General features: G+C 40.4%; 1 protein-coding gene across 7 annotated transcripts in view; it reads left to right on the top strand.

Annotated features, from left to right (window-relative positions):
* The window catches only part of Znf608 (zinc finger protein 608), a 107,219-nt gene extending 86,742 nt beyond the window's left edge, over window positions 1–20,477 (top strand). For 5 of the 7 annotated variants that reach the window (XM_046460235.2, XM_046460240.2, XM_058584206.1 and 2 more), the window contains 7 exons: window positions 7,620–7,707; window positions 8,192–10,646; window positions 12,529–12,946; window positions 13,518–13,690; window positions 15,959–16,112; window positions 18,749–18,833; window positions 19,419–20,477. In XM_046460235.2, the coding sequence (XP_046316191.1) occupies window positions 7,620–7,707; window positions 8,192–10,646; window positions 12,529–12,946; window positions 13,518–13,690; window positions 15,959–16,112; window positions 18,749–18,833; window positions 19,419–19,425 (3,380 nt within the window). In that variant the 3' untranslated portion in view covers window positions 19,426–20,477. Of the gene's footprint in view, window positions 1–7,619; window positions 7,708–8,191; window positions 10,647–12,528; window positions 12,947–13,517; window positions 13,691–15,958; window positions 16,113–18,748; window positions 18,838–19,418 lie in introns of those variants that run through there. The other 2 variants (XM_046460237.2, XM_046460238.2) reach the window with 2 other exon arrangements.
* The last annotated feature ends 2,589 nt before the right edge of the window (window positions 20,478–23,066 follow it).

The following is a 23,066-nucleotide window of genomic DNA, read 5'->3' as shown; positions in this document are numbered from 1 at the left end:
ATGCTAGAACATAGGTTTTGATAATTGAAAAGAAGGAAAATACCTCTTTGCAGTGAACATTAATTGATCTCTAATGACCTGTTTTGAATCCCCTATTTCTTAAAAGTTGTTTAGGAGAACACAATTTTCATTAATGCTTAAACTTCCTGAAAAGATCGTTACCATCCTCGTGTGCAGTGCAGGCTTCTATGCAAATGTATGGGGCAGCATTTTAGTGTCCCTGGTGGTGCCTGACAAAAGCCTTATTTCTGCCCCCTCTTCTTGCCACTAGACTTCTTAACAGGCCATTGTATTTTCCAGAAGTGGGAAAGGATAACGTTACTAGGGAAGCAAGAGAAAGAAAAGCAGCAAGAGCTTCTTTTAGCTGACCAGTCAACTGGATATTGACCACCTGTCTTCATGGGAAAGAAATAGATGGCAGTGAATAAGCGAGAGTCTAGTTTTCCAAGAAGCTCAATGATTTTCCCAAATCAATACAGCTCATCAGGCCTCAGAACAAAGGCTTCGGGGGAGGTGACAGTGATGGAAGTGGCTCTGTGTTCTTTTGTGTATTAAACCATAAGGCCCATGGGGAAACAAGGTTTCTTTAGCCTTTTTTTTTTTTTTTTTCTTTTAAGGGCTTATTCAGTGTATTTAGAGGGAAAATCCTTTCAGATATGTTTTTAAAAAGAGATCTCCATAGATTGTATACTGATGGCTCAAATGTATTTTGAAAGAGATAAACACATCTAGTAAAAGGGAATGCTGTTTTAAAATGCAGATTAGAATAGCATTTTGCCATTGATTTTTTGGTATTGGTTAAGGTTTACTTATTTATTTTTCCTTGTTATTTATGGCTGGTATTTAGATGAACCTAGAAGAAAGTCTCAGTGTTCAGATTAACCTCTGGCCAAGAATCTTCACTATCCTCCCATAAATGTGAACCTTGTTCCCAATGTCCTGAAAATAGCACCAAACCCTAATCGGAATGCTGAACTGTCATCTGAGAGGTTATAATTAATGTAGATAGAGCGATGCCAACATATTCCAGCCGCCGACAGAGAAGATCAACCCAAACCAGCAATTTTTAGCCCTTCAGTCCTTTAATCTTTAAGCTCGCTGTGCTTTCCATAAAGTAGTACATTAACACCAGAGCAGTGTGTCTCTGGGGTTTATGACTGGGGTGGCGGCACACTAGGGCATGAAGTGTTTCATTACACTTCCTTTTGTTAGTGCTGCCCTATCTCCCAAGCTCCATTGCCATACACTATTTGTTCAGATAAAGCCCAGTGTTCAGGGTGACTAATCGCAGCACTGTGTTCCAGATGGTTTGATTACAGGATGTGGTTAAAATGACTCTTCAAACATTCAGCCCAGCAGTAGGGCTCTTTTAAAAAAAAATACTGTTTTTATGGTCATGTGACAACACTTAACTTTTCTTGTCCTAGTGCTCCATATATACTTGGTGTAGGGAACAGGAAAGTCCCTCTGCTTTGGGGCTGACAGGTACTTTGTGGGTTACCTTAGTTAAAAAATTTAAAAATTTCCCAAACATTTAGAAACTCAACACAAGCCTCTGAAGAAGGCTGTATCTGAAGATGAAGAGCTCTGCAGCTGGAGCAATGAATAAAGGGGACTCTTTGTCAGTTTCAGCCTAAAAAAGAAACTGGTACTGAATATAGCAGAACAAAACCAACAAAATATTAGGGGAATGAGTTCTGAACAAGGGAACAGCGATAAATCAGACTTTGTGCAAGAGTCACATTGTGTGAGAATGTGGGATAACATGATATCTGAAATATAGGTACTTTATCCTGTGCTCATGAAACTAGCATATTGTGGCACTTTTATCATCACCAATGTTTCACTAGAAAGAATATGTAAAAGGAAATAAATGTGTAAACTTTGAAAAGAAGGATTAGGGCATAAATGAGTTACAATTTGGTATTATTAGAATGAGGTTTCTGTTTTCTGCCTGAGTGCACACCAAGTCCATCCAGATGTGGTAGTCAGAATAAGAGTTTGAAAACACTTCTGTCTGATTCCAAATTCAGCATTTGCAATGATTGGCAAAGACATCTGTCCCAAGGTTGAGGCATTTTAAAGACTCTGAGACAGTCTTTAAACTGTAATATAAACATTTTATGCCGATCCACTGGGAAATCAGGCATTTGCCCATTTCTACAGGAAACAGCTTCACAAATACCAGAAATAATAATTCATAAGCCACATTTATAACATCTTTGGAATAAAATCTCTCCACAGAGAATGTCTGTCATCTATAAGCTAGTGAGAGATTTGCTTATTGAAAAAGTATGGTAATAGTGGGAAAAGAAGCCCTTCAGAACTCAGCCTCTATTCCAATTATTTCCTAAGTGTTCTGTGAGCTCTCACTATAAGCCAGGCACTATGCTCCTGGGGGGCTGTGGGTGCAAGCACTGTCCCTGATCTTAAGGAGTGTCACCTAGCTGGATGAGATAAGCTCACTGTGTAGTGAGTGGAGTGAAATGTTAAAGGGACATGTATCAGGGTGGTCACAAAGTCTAACCATGTTCATACAGGCTGGGAATTTACTTGTTCATCTAATAAACTGAGTATTCCTGGTGAGTTCTCTTCATTCAGGAACCCAGATGTAGAATAATATGCCAGTTTCAACTTGGGACCTTCAGGGTTACTATAGTCATTTCTATCTTTACCAGAAAGGGGAGGAGACCAGAAGAATATGCATGGGAGGCTCTTATGGGCCTGGCCTGGATGTGACCCACACCCCTTTAGTCATTTTTTTTTTTTTGATAGAATGCAGTTATATGGCCACTGGTAGGGAGGCCAGGTCCAGCTGTGGACTCAGAAAGGGGGGAGGGAAATAGGCATTCTGGTGAGCATCCATCAGGGAAAGCTGTGTATAGAGTCCAGCTGAGAACCCAGGAGAGAATGATTATTTAGGGGTGATGGCATTTTATGTGTATGAAGAAGGAAAGGATTAACATAAGAGATAATACTAAATTTGTCACTGTTTGGTCCTAATTTATTCAGAAATTTAACTTTCCTTGAGGATTGTGACTAAGACCCCTTACTTTAAGGTTTCTTTCAGGGGAGTTAGAAGTGTGAGGTGCAGAATGGTTGAAGAAATTTGTCTAGGCTGGAGGGACAAAAAGAGAGGTGAAATGGAAGTGAGAGAATACCAGCATAGTTTTGTCCTTGCCTGGATGAAATGCTGGCAGGTCGTGAAGGGGTGGACTGCTTCTGCAGGGTATCAGAAGGCACAGCCAAGATCAAGGTATTCAAAGACAGATTTTAGGTTAAGACAAGGAACACCACTTGAGCCACATCCCCAGCCCAAGGAACAACTTTTTAATAAAATGGCTGGAAATTAACTAGGTGGTCCTGGGTGACTGCTAGTAAAATCCTCATCAGTGATGAGGCCAGAGGAAGAGGGACATACAAAAGTGTTGAGGGCATTCACCAGCAGTTTGTTTCCTTGCCTCATAGCTATTGCATCCTTGCAGCTTTGGCCCATATGGTCCTTTTAGCCTTTTAGTCACTTTACAACCTTTAGGCCTTCTCACAGTACCAACTCTCCAGAACTTCCGTATTCCTAATTCAGCTTCTCAGCATAAATCTGTTTGACTGCCTCTGCTTTAGATGTCTTGGACTGTTCTAGTCCAGTGGGCATCTGAAGCAGAGGGCCAGATCTGAGAGGCTGGTCACTTAAGACTACCTTCTGAGCAGGGACTGAGGGCAAGGTGGGCACCCAATAATACCACACCCAGGGCCCTGTCTAATGTGAGGCCATAAAAAGGGCCTACTCTGTAAATGTGGGTAATACAGAACCAGCCTGTGTTGGTTCTAAGATTTCAAACTCTTCATGGAGTTTAAAAGATTTCCAGCCAAACTGTGTCAGTTCAGTAGCACCTAATGTGTAGCCCATAAACAGAATAAACACTTGATGGGCCTATCTTCCTGAGATCTCTTGACTGAGGAAATAGAACACTGGAATCCTTATGAGGTCTCAGGGCTGTTTTGGCTTGTAGAGATAAGGGACTTGTGCTATATAATAAATACCATGTTCATATTAGGTGCCTTGTAGGTAATATGCTTTGGGTAGCAGCGTCTCAGATTCTGCTTCAGTATCTGAACCAAAGTATCAACACTACAGAGAAGAAAAGGTGTGGTGAGCATTCTCTCAAACATCCTTTGTATGTTTCTGCTGTCTTTTTACTCTGCTAGTAATAAGGTTTAGGTATTTTTCAAATATAAAAAAAATGTTACAAGGCAATCATTAACTCTTTGAGAAAGACCATGCCTAGTCTGTTGTAGATAGGGGAAGATAATAAACCTTTGAGATTTCTGAGAATATAAAGATGTAAAGGACTTGTATAGAGCATCCCTAGCACCTAGCTCATAGGCTAATGTTTGAAAGAAAATAGCAAATCTTTGGGGAATAAATGTAAATTTATTTCCAATTTACACATCTTTATGCCCATATTTCTAAAAGTTGGTTTTATACTTTTGAGGACTAATTTTCATTTAGAACATTTATATCCTTAGTATGTATAGTCTGCTTTATATTTTTTATATTTTGTAATATTCCAGATTTTGAGATTTCAGCAAAAATCATAAACTGTTTACATGTTTTAGAGCTAAAACACTACTTTTATTCTTGGCCCTTCATAATGGGATGTTGTCTAAACATAGACCTTCTTACAAAGAAGCAGTGCACTGTTTATATTGTAGTACAGTAGTTTATATGAGGAACATTCCTTAAGCCTTCATTCCAACATGGAGGGGCAGTTTTGTTAACATTTGCATGTATATATTCATACGTGGATTCTAGGCAGATTTAAATTCTGTGGCATTGTGAATGGCCTGTACATGTAAAGATAGACACAAGCCCATGTATCTAACTAGCAGTGCTTGATGGAAACCTTTCAAAATCTCCCTGGGAGTGAAGGATTTGTTTTAAGCATTGTATGTGCTTCTGGAAAAAATAAGGGTGACTTAATTTAAGTTGAAAATGGGTTTTTCTTTACCTGCTTTACCCAACAACAACAAATAACATCACCTGGTACTTAAATAAGAAGTCGGCTTGTGTGGCTTCTAGAGAGTAGCAGCTGGGGATAGTTTGTGTGGATACTGCAACTGCAGTTCAGCCTTTGTGACAGTTTCAACCTGTAGCCCCGAGATTGATTGATTGCTTTGGGTCCCCTACTCCTCTCTGGCCCCACTTTCCCCCTGATCCGGTGTTGGGACCGCGAATTCGGATATGAGTTGGGTTGGCATGTTGTGCTGAGCCGCGGGGCGTACGTGATGGAGCGGAAACGCGGCACCTCCGCGCGGATCGCAGCTTTCTTCCAACGGACGGACTGTCCTGGTTAGCGTAGACAAGCCCGCGCGGACGGAGGGGGCCGGGCATCGCGGACAGCCCTCCCGTCGCCGGGCGCACTGGCCCTAGCTCCGCGCGCCGGCCGGCCCTGGGGCAGCATCCTCCCACCCGCGCGGCTCCTTTCTCTCAGGCCGCTGCCTCGAGTGCTCCGCTGGCCGCCCTCGGCCCAGCCAATCAGACGCGAGCGTTCGCAGCGGGCGCTGGCCAATCCGCGGCCAGCTTTTGCTGGAAACGCGAAACCCTTAGGGGAAAAGCAATAACAAAAGCCTTTCACTGCAGACAAATGTTAAGTGTCTGTGCAGACTTTTCCTGTTTTTAATTTTATTACTGCAAGAATGGAGGGTTTGTTGTTTCTTTCATGTTTCCTTTCAAGCAGTTTTAATTATACATTTGTGCTACATCAGGGACTCTGGAACGCAGTGATTCAGCCTATTGCATCTAAAGCTAAAATGCAGTAACCTTCTGGCAATACAGATATATTCCTGCACTGTAAATATAGCTGACATGCTAAAGAATTTTAAGCAGCTGCAAAGGTCTTTGACACCACCCACAATGCCCCAGAGAGCAGATGATGAGAAAACCAGCTCAGTCTTCCCCTTCGCCTCCTCTCCCACCCCCTCCCCTTTCCTGAAGGGATGTGCTCATAAAGAATCCTTTCCTCCAATTGTTCTGTCTTGTGCAAATTCTGACCAAATGCCTAATTACCACTGATTATCATCGCAATACAAATTTTTATATTCAATGGTTCAAAAAATTTCCTGAGGGAATTACAAAGGAATCAGCCATGAGTTGAGGAAATGCTTGCTTTGCTTCATCCTAGCTTTTCTTCCCCTGCTAGACTATTGCTACAATAGACTGAATTTACAGTGAGTAAATTCAGCTGTCATATAAGCACTAGCAACTTAAACCATATGGGAAATAATTTTTAAATCTCTTTTGAGACTTTTGAAAGAAAATCTTCCTTCTCTGTTACTTGAGTCCCAACCATTCAAATATTTACCCTCTGTTTAAAGGTTCCCAAGGAAATGAGTCTTACCTTGTCGGGTTTCTCTTACCCTAAAGGATCTTAGTTCATGTTTTCTGTAAAATTCAAACTGTCAGGAGTAGCTCAAGTGAACAAGCCAGCTAGGAACAGACTTTGAGGGATGTCCTCTGGTGTTTCCAAGAAAGAACGGGAGGTTGATGCCGAAAGAAAACAAAGGTTCACTTAAATTTTTCATTTATTTACCCTAGTATTTTATTTATGTCTCAAAAACTAAGTCCTCCAAAAACGTGCTTTAAATGAGAGATTTTTAAAAAGTGGCACCTGCCCTCCAGGGAAACAGGAGGATGTTATATTTTGTTTCCTGTGACATTTGGTATACTAAGTGCACTTAAGTTTAGTAATTCACAGATGCAGTGCTAAATTAAATTGTCTGTCTGCAAAGCAGTGGGGAAAAGCAGAACGGCTTGCAGGAAACAAGTGTGTTGGTTTTGAGATTTCTTTTCTAATCCTCTGTGGCAAATGCTTACCAAAGTTGATTCTAAAGATAACCCCAAGAGCAAATCTATTGTGCACATTTATTTTCTTAAGAGGGCTATTTTAGGAGTCCTTAATATGAAACAAGACCAAAGAGTGAAACAGATACCATACCAAGGCTGATTATTGTCTCACAAACTCAAAGAGGGGAGGATTAAGGAGGAGGAAACATGGCTGATTGTCTGCTTTCTGGACTCTGAGCCCCCACTTTCCCCTCTGTACCTATTTTTATGCACATGCATAGTTTTTTTGTTAATAAAAATCACCATCATTTTACATTGTTGAATTGGAAACAAAACCTATTTCTTTCAGTCACCTTCTGGTTTAAGCACTGGTAACTGGCGCTTAGTTTATGTTGGCTGCTTGCCAAACGAAAGCAATTATGTGTAATAATAGAAAAATTAAGAGGTGAGTGTTGCTGTTTTACAGCAGGACATGGCAAAAACCATTTCCTTCTGTCAGCAGTATCTTGATTACACTCTCACACACAGTCTCACCCTTTTGTACCACATGCATGCACACGAACAAATTCACACACACATACACACACACTTTCCTGTGGGTTTTAACTTGAGGTCACTGAAACCAGAAAGAGGAAGAATGCAAACCACAGCTTTTGAAAGCAAATGGAAATAGAACTTTGCTGATAAAAATAATGACAATAAATGAAGTGGAAATAAAATAATCAGTGTTAAATGTGGTCCCTTTTCATCCTTTACCCCACCCCACCCCCCGCAGGTGTCCTAGTGGTCAATGTCACGTGGAGGAACAAAACTTACGTGGGGACCCTACTGGACTGTACCAAGCACGACTGGGCCCCTCCCAGGTATGCACAGGGCCTTTTGTTTCTCTTCTTTTTCTCCTTTCCTCTCCTCTTTGCAAGGAAACTATAGAAAGAGATTAATAAATTTTAAAAGTCTGCCTATAATTGAAAACAGGCAGAAGAGAAATGAGCAATTCAAGACTGAACCGTAGTAAAATGCAGATGGCTAGCTTTTCTATCAGGAGATCTCTGCTCCTTGCCTCCTCCCTCTCTGCTTTGTCTTCTTTTCTCAAAATGGGAATTTGCACTGGATTAGAAGCTAGCTACCTGAGCTGTTTCTCTTTCATTTTCTGGACAGGGAATATAAGCCATTGATTGGTAGCCTGTTCTTTTGGGGGTGCTGAAATTATCATTGGAAGAATGAGGAGTCTTACCTGGGGTGGTCCACAGCTGTGGAGATGTTGACTCCTCTTTGCCACATTGTATCTTGTGATTCCACTGTTGTTTTGGGGGTGCTCATTTTGACAACTGTTACTTGCTTCCCTAGGTTTTGTGAGTCACCGACAAGTGATCTGGAGATGAGAGGGGGCCGGGGCAGAGGGAAGAGAGCAAGGTCTGCCGCTGCGGCCCCTGGCTCCGAGACCAGCTTCACCGAGTCCAGAGGGCTGCAGAGCAAGAACAGAGGAGGGGCCAATGGGAAAGGGAGGCGGGGCAGCCTCAACGCCAGCGGGCGAAGGACACCCCCAAATTGTGCAGCCGAGGAAATCAAAGCCAGTCCTTCTTCTACCAACAAAAGGAAAAACAAGCCTCCAATGGAGCTGGACCTGAACTCCAGCTCTGAGGACAATAAGCCTGGGAAGCGGGTCCGCACAAATTCTAGAAGCACCCCCACCACCCCTCAAGGGAAACCAGAGACTACTTTTTTGGACCAAGGCTGCTCCTCTCCAGTGTTAATCGATTGCCCCCACCCAAACTGCAACAAAAAGTACAAGCACATCAATGGCCTGAGGTACCACCAGGCTCATGCACACTTAGACCCAGAGAACAAGCTGGAGTTCGAGCCTGACAGTGAGGACAAGATCTCAGACTGTGAGGAAGCCTTGAGTAACGTGGCCATCGAATGCAGCGAGCCAAGCACAAGTGTGTCAGCTTATGACCAGGTGAAGGCCCCCACCTCTCCTGGTGCTGGAAACCCCCCTGGAACCCCCAAGGGAAAGAGAGAGTTGATGAGCAATGGCCCAGGTTCTGTTATCGGTTCGAAAGCGGGAAAGAATTCAGGCAAAAAGAAGGGCCTCAACAATGAACTGAACAACCTTCCAGTAATTTCCAACATGACGGCCACATCAGAGGGTTGCTCAGCGGTAGATGGCAGTTTGGCTGCAGAGATGCCCAAACTGGAAGCAGAAGGACTGATTGACAAGAAAAGTTTGGGCGATAAAGAAAAGGGCAGAAAAGCTAACAACTGCAAAATGGACAAAAACCTCTCTAAGCTGAAAAGTGCCCGGCCCATTGCCCCTGCCCCAGCCCCCACACCCCCACAACTAATTGCGATACCTACTGCAGCCTTTACGACTACCACCGCGGGGACAATACCTGGACTGCCCTCCCTCACAACAACTGTGGTCCAGGCCACACCAAAGAGTCCTCCATTAAAACCCATCCAACCAAAGCCCACCATTATGGGAGAGCCCATCACCGTGAACCCAGCTCTGGTGTCACTCAAGGACAAAAAGAAAAAGGAGAAGCGAAAGCTAAAGGACAAAGAAGGAAAAGAGTCAGGGAGCCCCAAAATGGATGCTAAGCTGGGGAAACTGGAGGACTCCAAGGGGGCTGTCAAAGATTTGTCTGGGCATTTTTTAAAGGACCATCTCAACAAGAATGAAGGGCTGGCTAATGGACTGTCAGAATCTCAGGAGAGCCGCATGGCCAGTATCAAAGCCGAGGCTGATAAGGTCTACACATTCACAGACAACGCTCCCAGCCCTTCCATTGGGAGTGCCTCAAGGATGGAGTGCAGCGCTCTGGTGAATGGACAGGCGCCAATGGCACCACTGCATGTGTTGACCCAGAATGGGGCCGAGAGCTCAGCGGCAAAGACCAGCAGCCCCGCCTACTCAGACATATCCGATGCTGCAGATGATGGTGGATCGGACAGCAGATCAGAGGGCATGAGGTCAAAGGCCAGTTCCCCATCAGATATCATTTCTAGTAAGGATGGTGTTGTAAAAGGGCATTCTTCAGCTACAGCACAATCGTCTCAACTGAAAGAGTCCCATTCTCCCTATTACCATGGCTATGATCCTTATTATTCTCCAAGTTATATGCACCCAGGACAGGTTGGCGCCCCTGCAACGGGGAACAGTGGGAACACACAGGGAATGAAGATCAAGAAGGAGTCTGAGGAAGATGCAGAGAAGAAAGACAAGGCAGAGCAGTTAGATGCTAAGAAAGTGGACCATAATTCTGCATCTCTACAGCCTCAGCACCAGTCAGTGATCACACAAAGACACCCGGCCCTGGCTCAGTCACTTTATTATGGTCAGTATGCTTATGGACTCTATATGGACCAGAAGTCTCTGATGGCCACCAGCCCTGCCTACAGACAGCAATATGAGAAGTACTATGAGGACCAGAGGCTGGCAGAGCAGAAAATGGTCCAGACTGGGAGAGGAGACTGTGAGAGGAAAACTGAGCTCCCCTTGAAGGAGCTGGGCAAGGAGGACAGTAAGCAGAAAAACTTGCCATCAGCCACAATCTCAAAAGCTCCCTCTACTCCAGAGCCTAACAAAAACCATTCTAAATTAGGGCCATCAGTGCCTAATAAAACTGAGGAGACAGGTAAATCGCAGCTTCTCTCCAATCACCAGCAGCAGCTACAGGCCGACAGCTTCAAAGCTAAGCAGATGGAAAACCACCAGCTTATTAAGGAGGCTGTAGAAATGAAGTCTGTCATGGACTCTATGAAGCAGACAGGTGTAGACCCAACCTCGAGATTTAAACAAGTAAGATTGTGGAGCGTGGCCCCAACAGAGAGAGCAGTCTGAGACACATTACATGTCTGGGATTGAATTGGTTAGACTTGGAGAGAAACCAACATCAGGGTTTTTTCCTCTTCTCTTGAAAAATATCTTTAAAAAAATCCTCAGGACTTGTTGTGTAGCTCTAAAATGTACATTGCTCACTGTTTTTTTATTGTCATGTTGTGTAGTAAAATGAACTCTAGACATGCGCTTTGCAGACTTGTGATCCATGCCATCATTTTAATTCTGTAACTTTGATGAGGTCCCTTAATTTCTTGCTGAGCCCAAGGTGAGGGCATTCCATTGCAGGGCTGCTGAATTCCCTACAGACTCTTAGATTTTGAGTCTGAGTACTGAAGTACTTGTTCTTATATATTTCCAATTTTCTGTAGCATTTTCTCAGAATATTAAAACTGGGCACAGCCAGTTGTGGTGGTTCATGCCTGTAATCCCAGTGTCTGGGGAGGCTGAGACAGGAGGATTGCAAGTTTAAGACCAGACTCAGCAATTTAGCAAAGCCCTAAGCAACCTACTGAGACCTTGTCTCAAAACAAACAATAAAAAAGGGCTGGGTATGTAGCTCAGTGGTAAATTGCCCTTGGTTAAATCCCCAGTACCTCCCCAAACAAAAAACAAAACTCACTGGGCACCTAAGTGCCGTTTCCCATTCGTCTTTTTAATACAGTTGAGGACTCAAGATGTATTTCACCTATGCCTGGATTTCTGTTTTACATTCTGTGTTAAGTGCCCAAAGTAGAGCTCAGTGCTGAGGTTTGTGAAGAAGGTGAGGAGGTTTGGGTGATGGGTCTCAGCAGTCATCCCAAAAAAGAGCCAGCCAGCCTAAGAACACCTGAAAACTGGTCACCATGAAACCACATGTGTGCTAGCTCTTTCTGTCATGGTTCAGATATCCTGACTCACTGCAGCCCTGGGAGCATTAATTCTGGTATTTCCCAGCACCAATCCCCCAGTGCCTGTGCTTAGACAGTCCCTGGTGAATCAGAATGAGAAACCTTTCCCCATGCCCATTTCTGCAGAGTTGGGAGGTGGTCTTAACTTGGATTGTTCACCCAGGATCTGAATACCCAACGGGTTTATATCATGAATGGGGTGGGGATCGCAAAGGTCATTAGGATTTTTAGTTTTCCCTCTTCCAGAGGCCTAAAAATCAGGCTGTTGCTTCATAGGCTGCATTAGAATAGTACAATTTAGGGATCTTATAGATGGCTTTATTTTATAATAGAGAAGCCATAATGTGTGCTGTGACTTTGAAATTTTGTTTTGATTAAGACATTAGCACATAATGAGAAGTTCCAGTATATGAAGCCTCAGCTGTGGTAGGTGAAGAAAGTGTATTAGGAAACCAAGAGTTCTCTTCCTCCTAAATGATGTTAATATCTATAGTAATTACTTAAATCTACTACTATTAGCTTGAATTTTTAAAATAAATTTTACCTGTGTGAGATATTAAAAAAGGAAAATGAAGATTGGATTAAATATATCTGAGGGTATTATTTAATGTTGAGAAATTACATTTCAAAGGCCCACCCTCAAATTCCAACAGACCTGAGTTTGAAGCCCCGTTCCACAACTGGGCAGCCGTGTGACCTTGGTGTTACCTGAATTTTAAAAGCTTTGGTTTTATTTTATCTATAAAGGAACATGAATAACCCCAGATATTACCAAGTTATGACAGAAGGAGGAGAGTAACACATTGTCTGGTACATACATAAATGTTAACCAGACAATGTTAACTCAGTATGAGAGGTAACAGTAATAGTGCTGCCATAGTGATTAATGGGTTTTCTTAAAAAGTGAAATTTTAGAACAAAACTTTTTTTTTTTTTTTTTTTTTTTTAATCAGGATCCAGATTCAAGGACATGGCATCATTATGTGTACCAACCCAAATATCTGGATCAACAAAAGTCAGAAGAACTTGAGAGAGAGAAGAAATTAAAAGAGGATAGTCCTAGGAAAACTCCTAACAAAGAGAGTGGTGTGCCCAGCCTTCCTGTATCATTAACAAGCATTAAAGAGGAGCCCAAAGAGGCCAAGCGTCCTGACTCTCAATCAATGGAAGAGAATAAGTTGAAAAATGATGATCGAAAAACACCTGTGAATTGGAAGGACTCTCGGGGGACGAGAGTGGCTGTGTCCTCACCCATGAGTCAGCATCAGTCGTACATACAGTACTTGCATGCTTATCCTTACCCACAGATGTATGACCCCAGCCACCCTGCATACCGGGCTGTTTCTCCTGTCCTAATGCACAGTTACCCTGGTACGTGACATGTTTTGGATTCTAAGTATGTTGGAGGAAGAGGCTCTATTCAAACATGAGCTATTAAAAACTCAAGATAAATTAGAAGCTTCAAGAGTGACATTTGTTTTGCTTGTTTTTTTTTTAATTGTTTAAAGTCCCAAAGATGTAACTGATTTAAATATAAGATTTTATTAAAAAAATGAAATGTCAAGAGTCTTCCGCTATAGCTTCCATAGTCTCTGATGGTCTGCTGTTAGACTGACAGATACTTTATTGCCTATGAAAATATTCTAAGCACTTACTGTCATAATCATTATAGTTACTATTCCTTTCACTTAAGCAGACACATAAATGCATGAAGTGGCTGTAAGCTCAATTTTGTTTATAACCTCTGTTCATCAGGATGAATTAACTGCAGAAGAAAAATCAGAGAACCTCGATACAGTTTAACAATGATGTAGTCCATTCTTAATGTAACCCCTTATTTTAAGATCTCTGACTCTTTTCCCAAATTCATATAACACAAATGACATTTTTTTTTTCAGAGACTAGCTTGTAACTTCATGTGGCATTTGTCGTTTATCTGCAGGGGCCTATCTCTCTCCAGGATTTCATTATCCTGTTTATGGGAAGATGTCAGGGAGAGAAGAGGCAGAGAAAGTCAATACCAGCCCCAGCATCAACACGAAAACAACCACTGAATCTAAAGCACTGGACTTGCTCCAGCAGCATGCCAACCAATACCGCAGCAAGTCTCCTGCCGTAAGCCTGCTTTTGTTGCCATTTATAAGGACTGTGTTTTGGGTTAGAAAGGGGGAACAAGCTAGAGAACAGTCTTGAAATAGAAATGGTTTTAGAATCTAGCTGTGATTTCAGGATGGTGCTTTATCCTTGGTACATAAAGAATAGAGTGTTCAAAAGTCAGATGTTTTCATACGTAAGGGACAGGTGTTGTTGAAGCAGGTATGGTGGTAGTGAGCTTTTTGTTAGGTATACTTTTAAATTCATAGGACCTGGGCATTGGTGCAAAGTATTACTGATAAAATATTAAAAAAAAAAATAATGGAGGATGCTATTTCAGAATAGCTTTGTAACTAAGTACTTCTAACCACAGGCCTTTGACCCATTGGGCAAATTGAAGGGTTTGTTTGTTTTGGTACCTGGGATTGAACCAGGGACACTTACATTATCCCAGCCCTTTTTATGTTTTTATTTTGAGATAGGGTCTTGTTACATTGTCAAGGCTGGCCTCAAACTTGTGATCTTCTTGCCTCAGCTTCCCATGCAGCTGAGATTATAGGTGTGGTTTACCATGCCCAGCCAAACTGAACTTTTGAAAAATGTTTTCTTTGGGCACAACTTTCAAAAATCAGAGTTTTTGCATACATTTTCAGATGCCCTCTTAAGACTATGGAAAATCTGGTTCAAAATCACATGGGAGAAGTAGCCCCATGGGGACTGTATACCCTGCTCCCCCTCAATGTATGTAAATGAAATCTACCAATTCTTTATCAATCAAATTTGGTTTTAGCCTAATTATTTCTGTAGAGATTTGAGCTTCTGACTCCTTCTGTGGATCTTTGGCATCCACATGGTCAGCGTTCATGGTCGGAGCCTCATTCTGAGCAATACTGATGGTCCATGACGCATAATAACTGTTACTTTTATTCAAACACATATTTGAGTCTCACATAGTGTGAAGCTCATATGCAAGTGTGAGTCCCTTGGCTAATGAGTGAGGGCTGCATCTGCTGTTTTTTTTTTTTGACCTTGATTCATTGTCATGTTCCTATAACTCCCTGAAGTAATACAAATAAATGTCTTTGTGAAAGAGACTCTCACCTAAAAAAGGCAACTTCTAGTCCTGGAGACTGTTGAAAAAGAGACTCAGAAAGGAAATGATAGTTCTTGGGTGGGAAAAAAGAAGTTTAAAGTCTAGTATCTGCAAGTCTGTCAGACACTGTATGGAGAAATTAAAAAGGTGAATTATGAATCCTTTTTTGTGAATCTTCCTTCTAGATTTTTTTTCCAAGTGAGAAAGAGAACTTTAGTGAAAGGGTGCTTAGGTTCTAGAATAGAAATGTGTAGGAAACAAATCTTTAATCAAACTTTTATTTGGGAGAACTGGAGTTTCTTTATGAGTGTTCAGAAATTGAGAGGGAGATTTCAGAATGTGGGAACAGGATGATGGATTCCTAGACGGCAGTCCCTTAGAGTCTTTGGAGAGTGGTTGCAGACCCACAGGGGTAACAAAATCCCTAGATGCTGAATGAGGTTCTTTATATAAAATGGCATAGTGTTTGTAGACATTGGCGCATCCTCTTGTGTGCTTTTAAGTCATCTCTAGATTGCCTATAATATCTAATATCTAATACAATATAAATGCTATGTAAACAGTTATTAGGCTGTGTTGTTTAGGGAATAATGGCAAGTCTGTGTATATTTAATACAATGAATTTAAAAAATGTTTGATTGAAATTTGATTGAATCTCTGGATGGAACCCATGATTATGGAGAGCCGACTGTATTTACTATATATTGGCATACGATATCTGGATGTGTATTTTCAGTGGAACCAAATGGATACAGTTGTTATAAACTATGAGATAGATTCTCCCTATGAAGTATACAAAAATATAACTAGAAAATATGACCTGAAATAGATCTCCAAAACTACTTCTTTTCCTTGATCTATCTGTTTATAAAAATTATTGTGGGAAGACAGGTAGATTGGATGACTGAAATTATCAGTGACTATAAAAAGAAAGCCTCTTGTTTCAGTCATTTGAAGAAAATATTGATGCTACTCAGCTTACCATGGATGGAGCAATTCTTCATTGTTGTCTTAATGGCAGTGGAAACTAATGCATGTCTTTTGAAATTATCTTTGATTAATACAGAATTTTCAGTATCTATATATCTACTTTTTAATCACTAACACAATATTGCTGAAGGGGCGCAGGTGGTATGGTATGCCTTCTTGTTATATTTTGAAACATAAAGTGGGGAAATTTCTCTGTTCTATTTCAGCCTGTGGAAAAGGCCACAGCTGAGCGGGAACGAGAGGCAGAAAGGGAACGGGACCGACACTCGCCCTTTGGCCAGCGGCACCTGCACACGCATCACCACACCCACGTTGGCATGGGTTATCCGCTAATCCCTGGTCAATATGATCCTTTCCAAGGTCAGCAGCTCGATCATTACTGTGTCTTCTTTCAGTGTGCTTTGGAAAACAGTTGCTAGAAACTACCTGTCTCTGTTTTAAAATAAAAACATTGAACTTTGAATTAACGTTAGCTCTGGGGAGGATTCTTAACACTTATTTCCTAGCATTTCCTACGGACACAGCTAAGGCTGTTCCCACATCTTTGTATTCTATTGAGACATGAAATGGCTACCAGTTAATAATTGTCACTGGTTGATGTTATCGGAGGCTTACTGTTATCTCCCAAGCTGAGGGTGGCGGCCAGTGTCTGGGGCACTGAATATAACAATCAGAAGATCAGATACCGACTTCAGGGAAATTGGAAAGAAAATGAGGGATAGTGAGAGGCTTTGGTGAAGTTTTTTTTGTCCTGATATCTGTAGGCCCTTTAAGTTGCTCTTTTCCCATGCAAGTAATGGGAGTGAGGTGACTAAGTTTAACATTTTATAATGGAACTTAAGGGCTCTTCACAGTCCTTCACCCTATGACTCTGACCAAAGATGAGGGTTGAAAAAAAGGTTTTTGTTTTGTTTTGTTTTTTGTTTTATTAGTGCATTATAGTTATACATAATAATTGGGTTCATTTTAACAAAATCATACATGCATAGAATTTAATTTACTCCATTTCAATCCCTGGTGATCCCTCCCCCTTTCCCTCTCCTCCTCCCTCCCCCTTTTCCTCTTCCTCTACCCTACTGGTTTTTCTTTCACTCATTTATTTTTAATTGATGCTTTAACGATATACATGAATGTGGAATCCACTGTGGAATAGTTATTCATTCACATAGCATAGCAAAGAGCCACAGAATTGACACAGTGGAACCATCGGTCCAGGGGGTATTTGTTGAGCATGTTATTATTTCTCCCATTGTTATCAGTGGGCACCAGTACTGCCCTGGAGGAAGAGGCTAGGCTGCAGCACTCATTGCTCCAGAAATGTTTAGAATCAAATTGGTAGGACAAAGAGGTTTTCTTCAAAGCCAGCTTTGAAGGAAGATAGGAAAAAAAAAAAAAAAACTTATTGTTTCAGAAAGCTCCATCTTCAGAATCTCTGAACACTAGGGAAGGCTTTGAGGCAGCAAAATAGGACAAAAGGAAGGAAGCAGACTCAGATTTAGTTAGCCTGTGCGGCACAGGCCTGGGGAGCGGGCAGTCTCCACTTTCAGCCTCCTTGGTGCACTAGGCCACAGGGAGAGCCCTTCAGCCTCCATTCTTAGCTATAGGATGTGGTTCTCAGTTCAGAGGGCCCTTCGTATTCAGTCTGTTTTACCATCTTTGTCTCTCAGAGGAGGTTGTTCACAGTCTTCACCAACAAATCCACCCGCCTAGGGTCTGGCTGCCTTGTCAGCTCAGATTGTCATTTATGACATATCATAGATGGCATGGACTTAAAGAGCAGACACTTATTTTCTCATAGGTCTGGGGCTAGGCATTGGAGATCTTGTTGGGTTTTTGGTGAGACTCTTACTAGCTTATACCACATGGCCACTCCACTGGCCAGAGGCAAGCATTCAGTTGTCTGTTCTTACGAGGACACTAATGCCATGTTAGGATGAGGCCCTTAGGACTTTATTTTACTTTTGTCACCTCCAACTAGGCCCTGTTTCCAAACACAGGCAAATTGTGGGTTTAGGCTTCAACATAGGAATTTTAGAAGGATAGAATTCAGTCATTAACAATGAACAAGTTGCGTGTTTCCTGCTCTATGAATGTAAAATAACATGTTTATAAATGTAAAGGGACCACTCTTATTTACTCAGCTTTTGGTGTCAAGCAGTGATGTTAAATGAGAACATCTCGGGTTTCCTAAACATCTTGTATTGAGTGTGATAAGAACTTGGAAGAGAAAGGGATTTTGTTTCTAACACATCACATCTATATGAGTGAATATGCTGTCACTTTCTCTATGTTATTATTGTCACTGTTATTGTAATGTCCTAAATTATCTTTGGGCAAGGAAAACATGTCCAAACAAAGTACACAAAAGGAGAGAGTAATCTTCCCTAGGTTTACTTTGTTTACTCTCATTTTGCCCGGGACTGTTTTCTGTAGAATTTAGAAGAACCTGGATTAGGCTACTTAATGCCTTTTGGAGCTGTTACCCTCTCTGCTACCTTTGTCTTATGGATTAAGACTAAGAACTTCTAAGTTTGATTTACTGAATCATGTACTTTGTAGGATGGATCATGGCAAATCACTGGGAAGAATATAAAAGTGATCAAAGCTATTATAAAGTATCATATTCTAAGGAAGCAAGTAGCATGACTTTTCTATAGTTCAATGTGACTTTTGATTCCTGTTGTTACTTGGTCCCTATTATTTCTCCTGAACTTCCTATTCCAGGACCCATGCAAACCATTTAGCGCCATGCAGAGCTGGGGAGATGGAATGCTCTATCCTCCAATAGCTAGTAAGGAAACCACAGAGGATTCAATAAAGGGATAGATTTGGGTTAGACCAAGTGGCTTGTACTCTGTCCTTGCTGCATGAAACATTTCATGTGAGTGTTTAGGAAAGGACAAATTGCTGCTACTGGGTCTGCAGCCTTTGCCACTGGGCCTGTATCTACTCTTATCTTTCTAAATGTCACGGAGACCCCACATTTTTTCGCCCAGCAGGCTTGACCTCTGCTGCCCTGGTTGCCTCTCAGCAGGTGGCTGCCCAGGCATCTGCATCAGGAATGTTTCCTGCACAAAGAAGGTAAATATCCTTTATGTTTGCAGTTATTTTTCTAGGCAGAGAGACATCTTAATGTTTTTGAAGAAGCAAGTCCAGGCTTTTCAGATGAAAAACAGCTCCCTGTTTTTTGTTTTTTAATCCTTGTAATAAAATGGGTTTATTCAGCTAGTAGATTCCTGGTACAACTTAGGTTCCAGGAACTTCATTTTATAAACCTAAGGTGGATTGGTAAAGAGTTGATTGGTTCTTAGGCAGTTGAAATTTCCTTAGTTTATCCTCACAACTTTGTTAAAATGACAGTTGTTTTCTCATATTTAAAAAATAAAATTGCAAATGGAAAACTATATTATCCTAATGCTAAATGTTTCTTCTGTGATTTTTAATCACCTCTCAAGTTATTTTAAGAAGGAAAATAGTTTAAGGGAATTTCATGATTAATATAAAATGAACATTTTTTTCACAAAATGTACTGTATAGCTTGCTTTTTATTTGCTTTTTCTGGAATTGAATCCCATAAATGGAATAGACTCTAAGTTTCAATATTTTTAGGTTTTAAGTGTCAAATGTTGGTTGAACTCTATGCTAATATATGCTTTTCTTTTGCAGAGAATAACAGGATTGGAAGTGTATGGTGTCATGTGACTGGATCACATGGGGAAGCGCTTTATACAGACATCAGTTCCATGGTGTTAATTTGAAATGCCTTAATGGCAGGCAAAAACCAGTCATTTCATTTTTGTAAATTACAGATTTTATCACAGAGTAACAAATGTTGCTGTAATTAAACTTCTGTTTTATATATATATATACGTATACATATCTGTATATATACATATACATATATATATATATACATATATATATATATATATATTCTTTACTTTTTGTATCAGTAACCAGGCTCGCACACACAGGGTCTGCTGCCAAGTCGCAAACCACTCAGTAAAGGAAATAAAAAAATGTATTTGTCACGTTGAAAAGTGTTAGCCACAAAAGGCTGCTTACTTTCTTTTCCTTTCCTTTGAAATTGTAAATAAATAATGTTATGTATCAGTGTGCCTGAACCTTGCATATCCTTCATATATTTCCTGTAAGCCCCTCAGAAAGGCAAACTGTGATGATGACACTTTGGTACAATTTAGATGTCTAATTGGTGGCTCCTGTTAAAGACGCATCAGTGTAAAATGTTCCTGTAGTCACTGTTTGTACTTGTGTATTGTGGAAAAAAAAAAGAAAAAAAACTTTTGGAAGGCATGGGGTTGCCAGTACCACAAAAACTGTGTTGTATATAATGTAAAGATTAAAATGGGGAAATAATGAGCATCTGTGAATAATGAGGTGTCATTTTTTGATAATCTTGAATGGCAAATAACCCAATAGCCTGCATACCAGAGACATCTGTGATTGTTCTATTACTTGAATAGTCCTGCAGTCCTTTTTTCTTCTTCTTCTTCTTCCTCTTTTTCTTTTTTTTTCTTTTTTTTTTTTAATGTTTACAATTATCCAGTTTTAGAAGAGAGACTTTAACGCCATTGCCTGGTTACTTGTTTTATGCTGTAATCTAGTTTATTTTATGTAAAATGTATATTGAATGCTTTCCTTTTTTATACCTGCCTTAAATAATTTGGCAATCAGAATTAAAAAGGTTTTGTTTTTTTTTTTATAACGTCTTCTTGTCTGTCTCGTGTTATTTCTTGCTGGCTGTTAGTGATGGCTGACTTTTGAAGAAAGCTTTCCTAATACTATGAGTATATGAGATGCAAAGCAAAGAAAAATTTTCTTATGTGATACACAGGCATAGTAAACAAACTGTATTTCATTCAATGAATATATACAAACTTATGGGGTATTTACTCCAAATTTGGGATATATCACTACAAACCTGTAGGTACAGGTTTCTTTAGCAGGGACTATTATTCCAAAGATGTATATTTTATGACATGGATAGTAGATAAAACATGTAAAAAAGCTGTCCCTAAATTGATTTACTAGAATGTTTTATACCAAATTTTAATGGTTTCCTCCCTTTTTCTTCTTTGCTTTCCTTTCTCGGTCCCTCTCTCCCAACCTTTCTTTCCACACAACAAATAGCTATTGCATACCTGTTCTATTCTAGGCACTGCACAGGGTGCTGGGATATGTTGCAATGAACAAAGCAACAAAAATTCCTGTCCTCTTAGAGCTTGCATTTTCTAATGAGTAGGGTAAACATATAATTATATATATATATATATACACACCCCACACACACACTATGCAAAGTTAGGCAGTGCATAAATGCTGTTAATAACAAGTGAGAATGGTGGGTGGGGGGTGGTGAGTAGATTTGGGAGTCTGGATGAATAGAGCCTGAGAAGACTTCACTAAAAGGATGACTAAGGGGGTCCATGCACACTACTGGAGGAAAAGCAGTGCAGCAAGATGGAAAACCAAGTGCAGAAGTCGGTCCTTCAGTGGGAGTGTGCTCTGTGGGTTTGGACACTTGATTTCATTCGTTCATTCCAGCTGTAAGCTCTAAGTGTTTATGGCTACTATAATTGCTAATGACAGTTCTACTGCTTGGTTTACTAAAAAGTTCTTTAAGTTGACAGAATGTTTTGTCCTATAATTTGGTTAGTTATTCTTTAAAGGTCTTTGCTTCACAAATGAGTTGATATTTGCAATTGAAAAGAGATGTTTCCTCTGCTTTTGAAAAGCTACCTTAAAGTATTGGCATTTGCTTCTTCTAGCTTTACAAATCTACTCTATGTTCCTCATAGATTTTAGTAGGAAAATATTTTTTTTTTCTAACTTTGTTTATTTTGTTTTTGAGTTTCCTTTATATCATCATTTATAAAAAAAAAAAACATTGATTATGCTTTTTACTCATATACTAAGAGCACTTCACATATTTTTCATCTTTTTTTTAAACTATCAATTTTTAAAAAAAATATGTATTTTTTAGTTGTAGGTGGACACGATATCTTTATTTCATTTTTTAAATGTGGTGCTGAGGGGCTGGGATGTGGCTCAAGTGGTAGCGTGCTTGCCTGGTATGCATGTGGCCCAGGTTCGATCCTCAGCACCACATACAAACAAAGATGTTGTGTCCGCCGAAAACTAAAAAATAAATAAATATTAAAATTCTCTCTCTCCCCATCTCTCTCTTTAAAACATAAATAATTAAATAAATGTGGTGCTGAGGATTGAACCCAGTGCCTCACATGTGTTAGGTGACCACTCTGCCACTGAGCCACAACCCAACCCCCCCCATTTTTTTTTTTTTCAGTTCTTAAACCACATCTTGATATATTCTTCAGAACTTTTAAAAATTTGTTTTATACAGCTTAACAAATATGTTTCCTCTGTTCAGAATACCATTTATAATGTGTGGCTCTGTCTGTAGTCTTTAGACTCCTTCAGTCTCTGACTAATTCCTTAACTGCAGAAACACAGGAGCAGAACTAAGGTCAACTTACATCTTCCCCCAATGAATCATCATGTTTCTGATGGTAACTGGGTGAACTGTGGATTCCTGACGATTTTCCTGTTTTCATACATGCATATGCACAGAAGCCAATCATACTTTTCAGCTGCAGAATGACTAGATATGTATTTTTATTACATACCAGGCTTTTAATCACTTCTAGTTAGGTGGTTAAATAGATAGGATTATAAATAGGTGCATTAGACCATGCTTAACTCTGCTACTGTAATACACGGGGATGCTGATAAATGCAGAGAGATACATGACCAAAAAGCACAATGTGATTTGAATAGTTTTCCCCCTAGGCTTTTACTGGAACATTATTCATGACTGGTTTACATTAATCACTAAATGAAGTTTTGTTTCTTCTCTGCACTGTTACAGTGTTATCTTTGCTGATGACAACATGAATTGCCAAAGGCCAGAGCTTGTTTATATTATGTGTGCCATTTCTCTGGCTGAGTATAGAGTCAGTACCAAATGGTAAATTAAAGATTCCCAAAAGACAAGCATACTTGGCTCCATTATATTACTATGATGAATCTGCCATTAATACGCTTCTAATTGTTTTACTTTTATAGACATAAAATCAGTCCCCTTAGTGACTAATAATAGGGTTTATTGATTTTACTAAACATTATTCATTCCAGGCCTGCTCATATCAGCTTGTCCTGAACATATGCAAAAAGCCTGCAGTGCTGACACAGTGCAAATTAACTTCATGGAGAAATGAGAGTGAAGAGTTGTTTACAGCTGTGGTCCCATTGAATACAGAATATTAAAAACAA

The sequence above is a fragment of the Marmota monax genome, unplaced genomic scaffold, assembly GCF_021218885.2.
Source record: "Marmota monax isolate L192 unplaced genomic scaffold, Marmota_monax_Labrador192_F-V1.1 WCK01_AAM20220418_F8-fsc00006, whole genome shotgun sequence".
NCBI classification, from domain to species: Eukaryota; Metazoa; Chordata; class Mammalia; order Rodentia; family Sciuridae; genus Marmota; species Marmota monax.
Note: the sequence above shows the minus strand (reverse complement) of the source record. Positions and strands in the feature narration are given on the sequence as shown.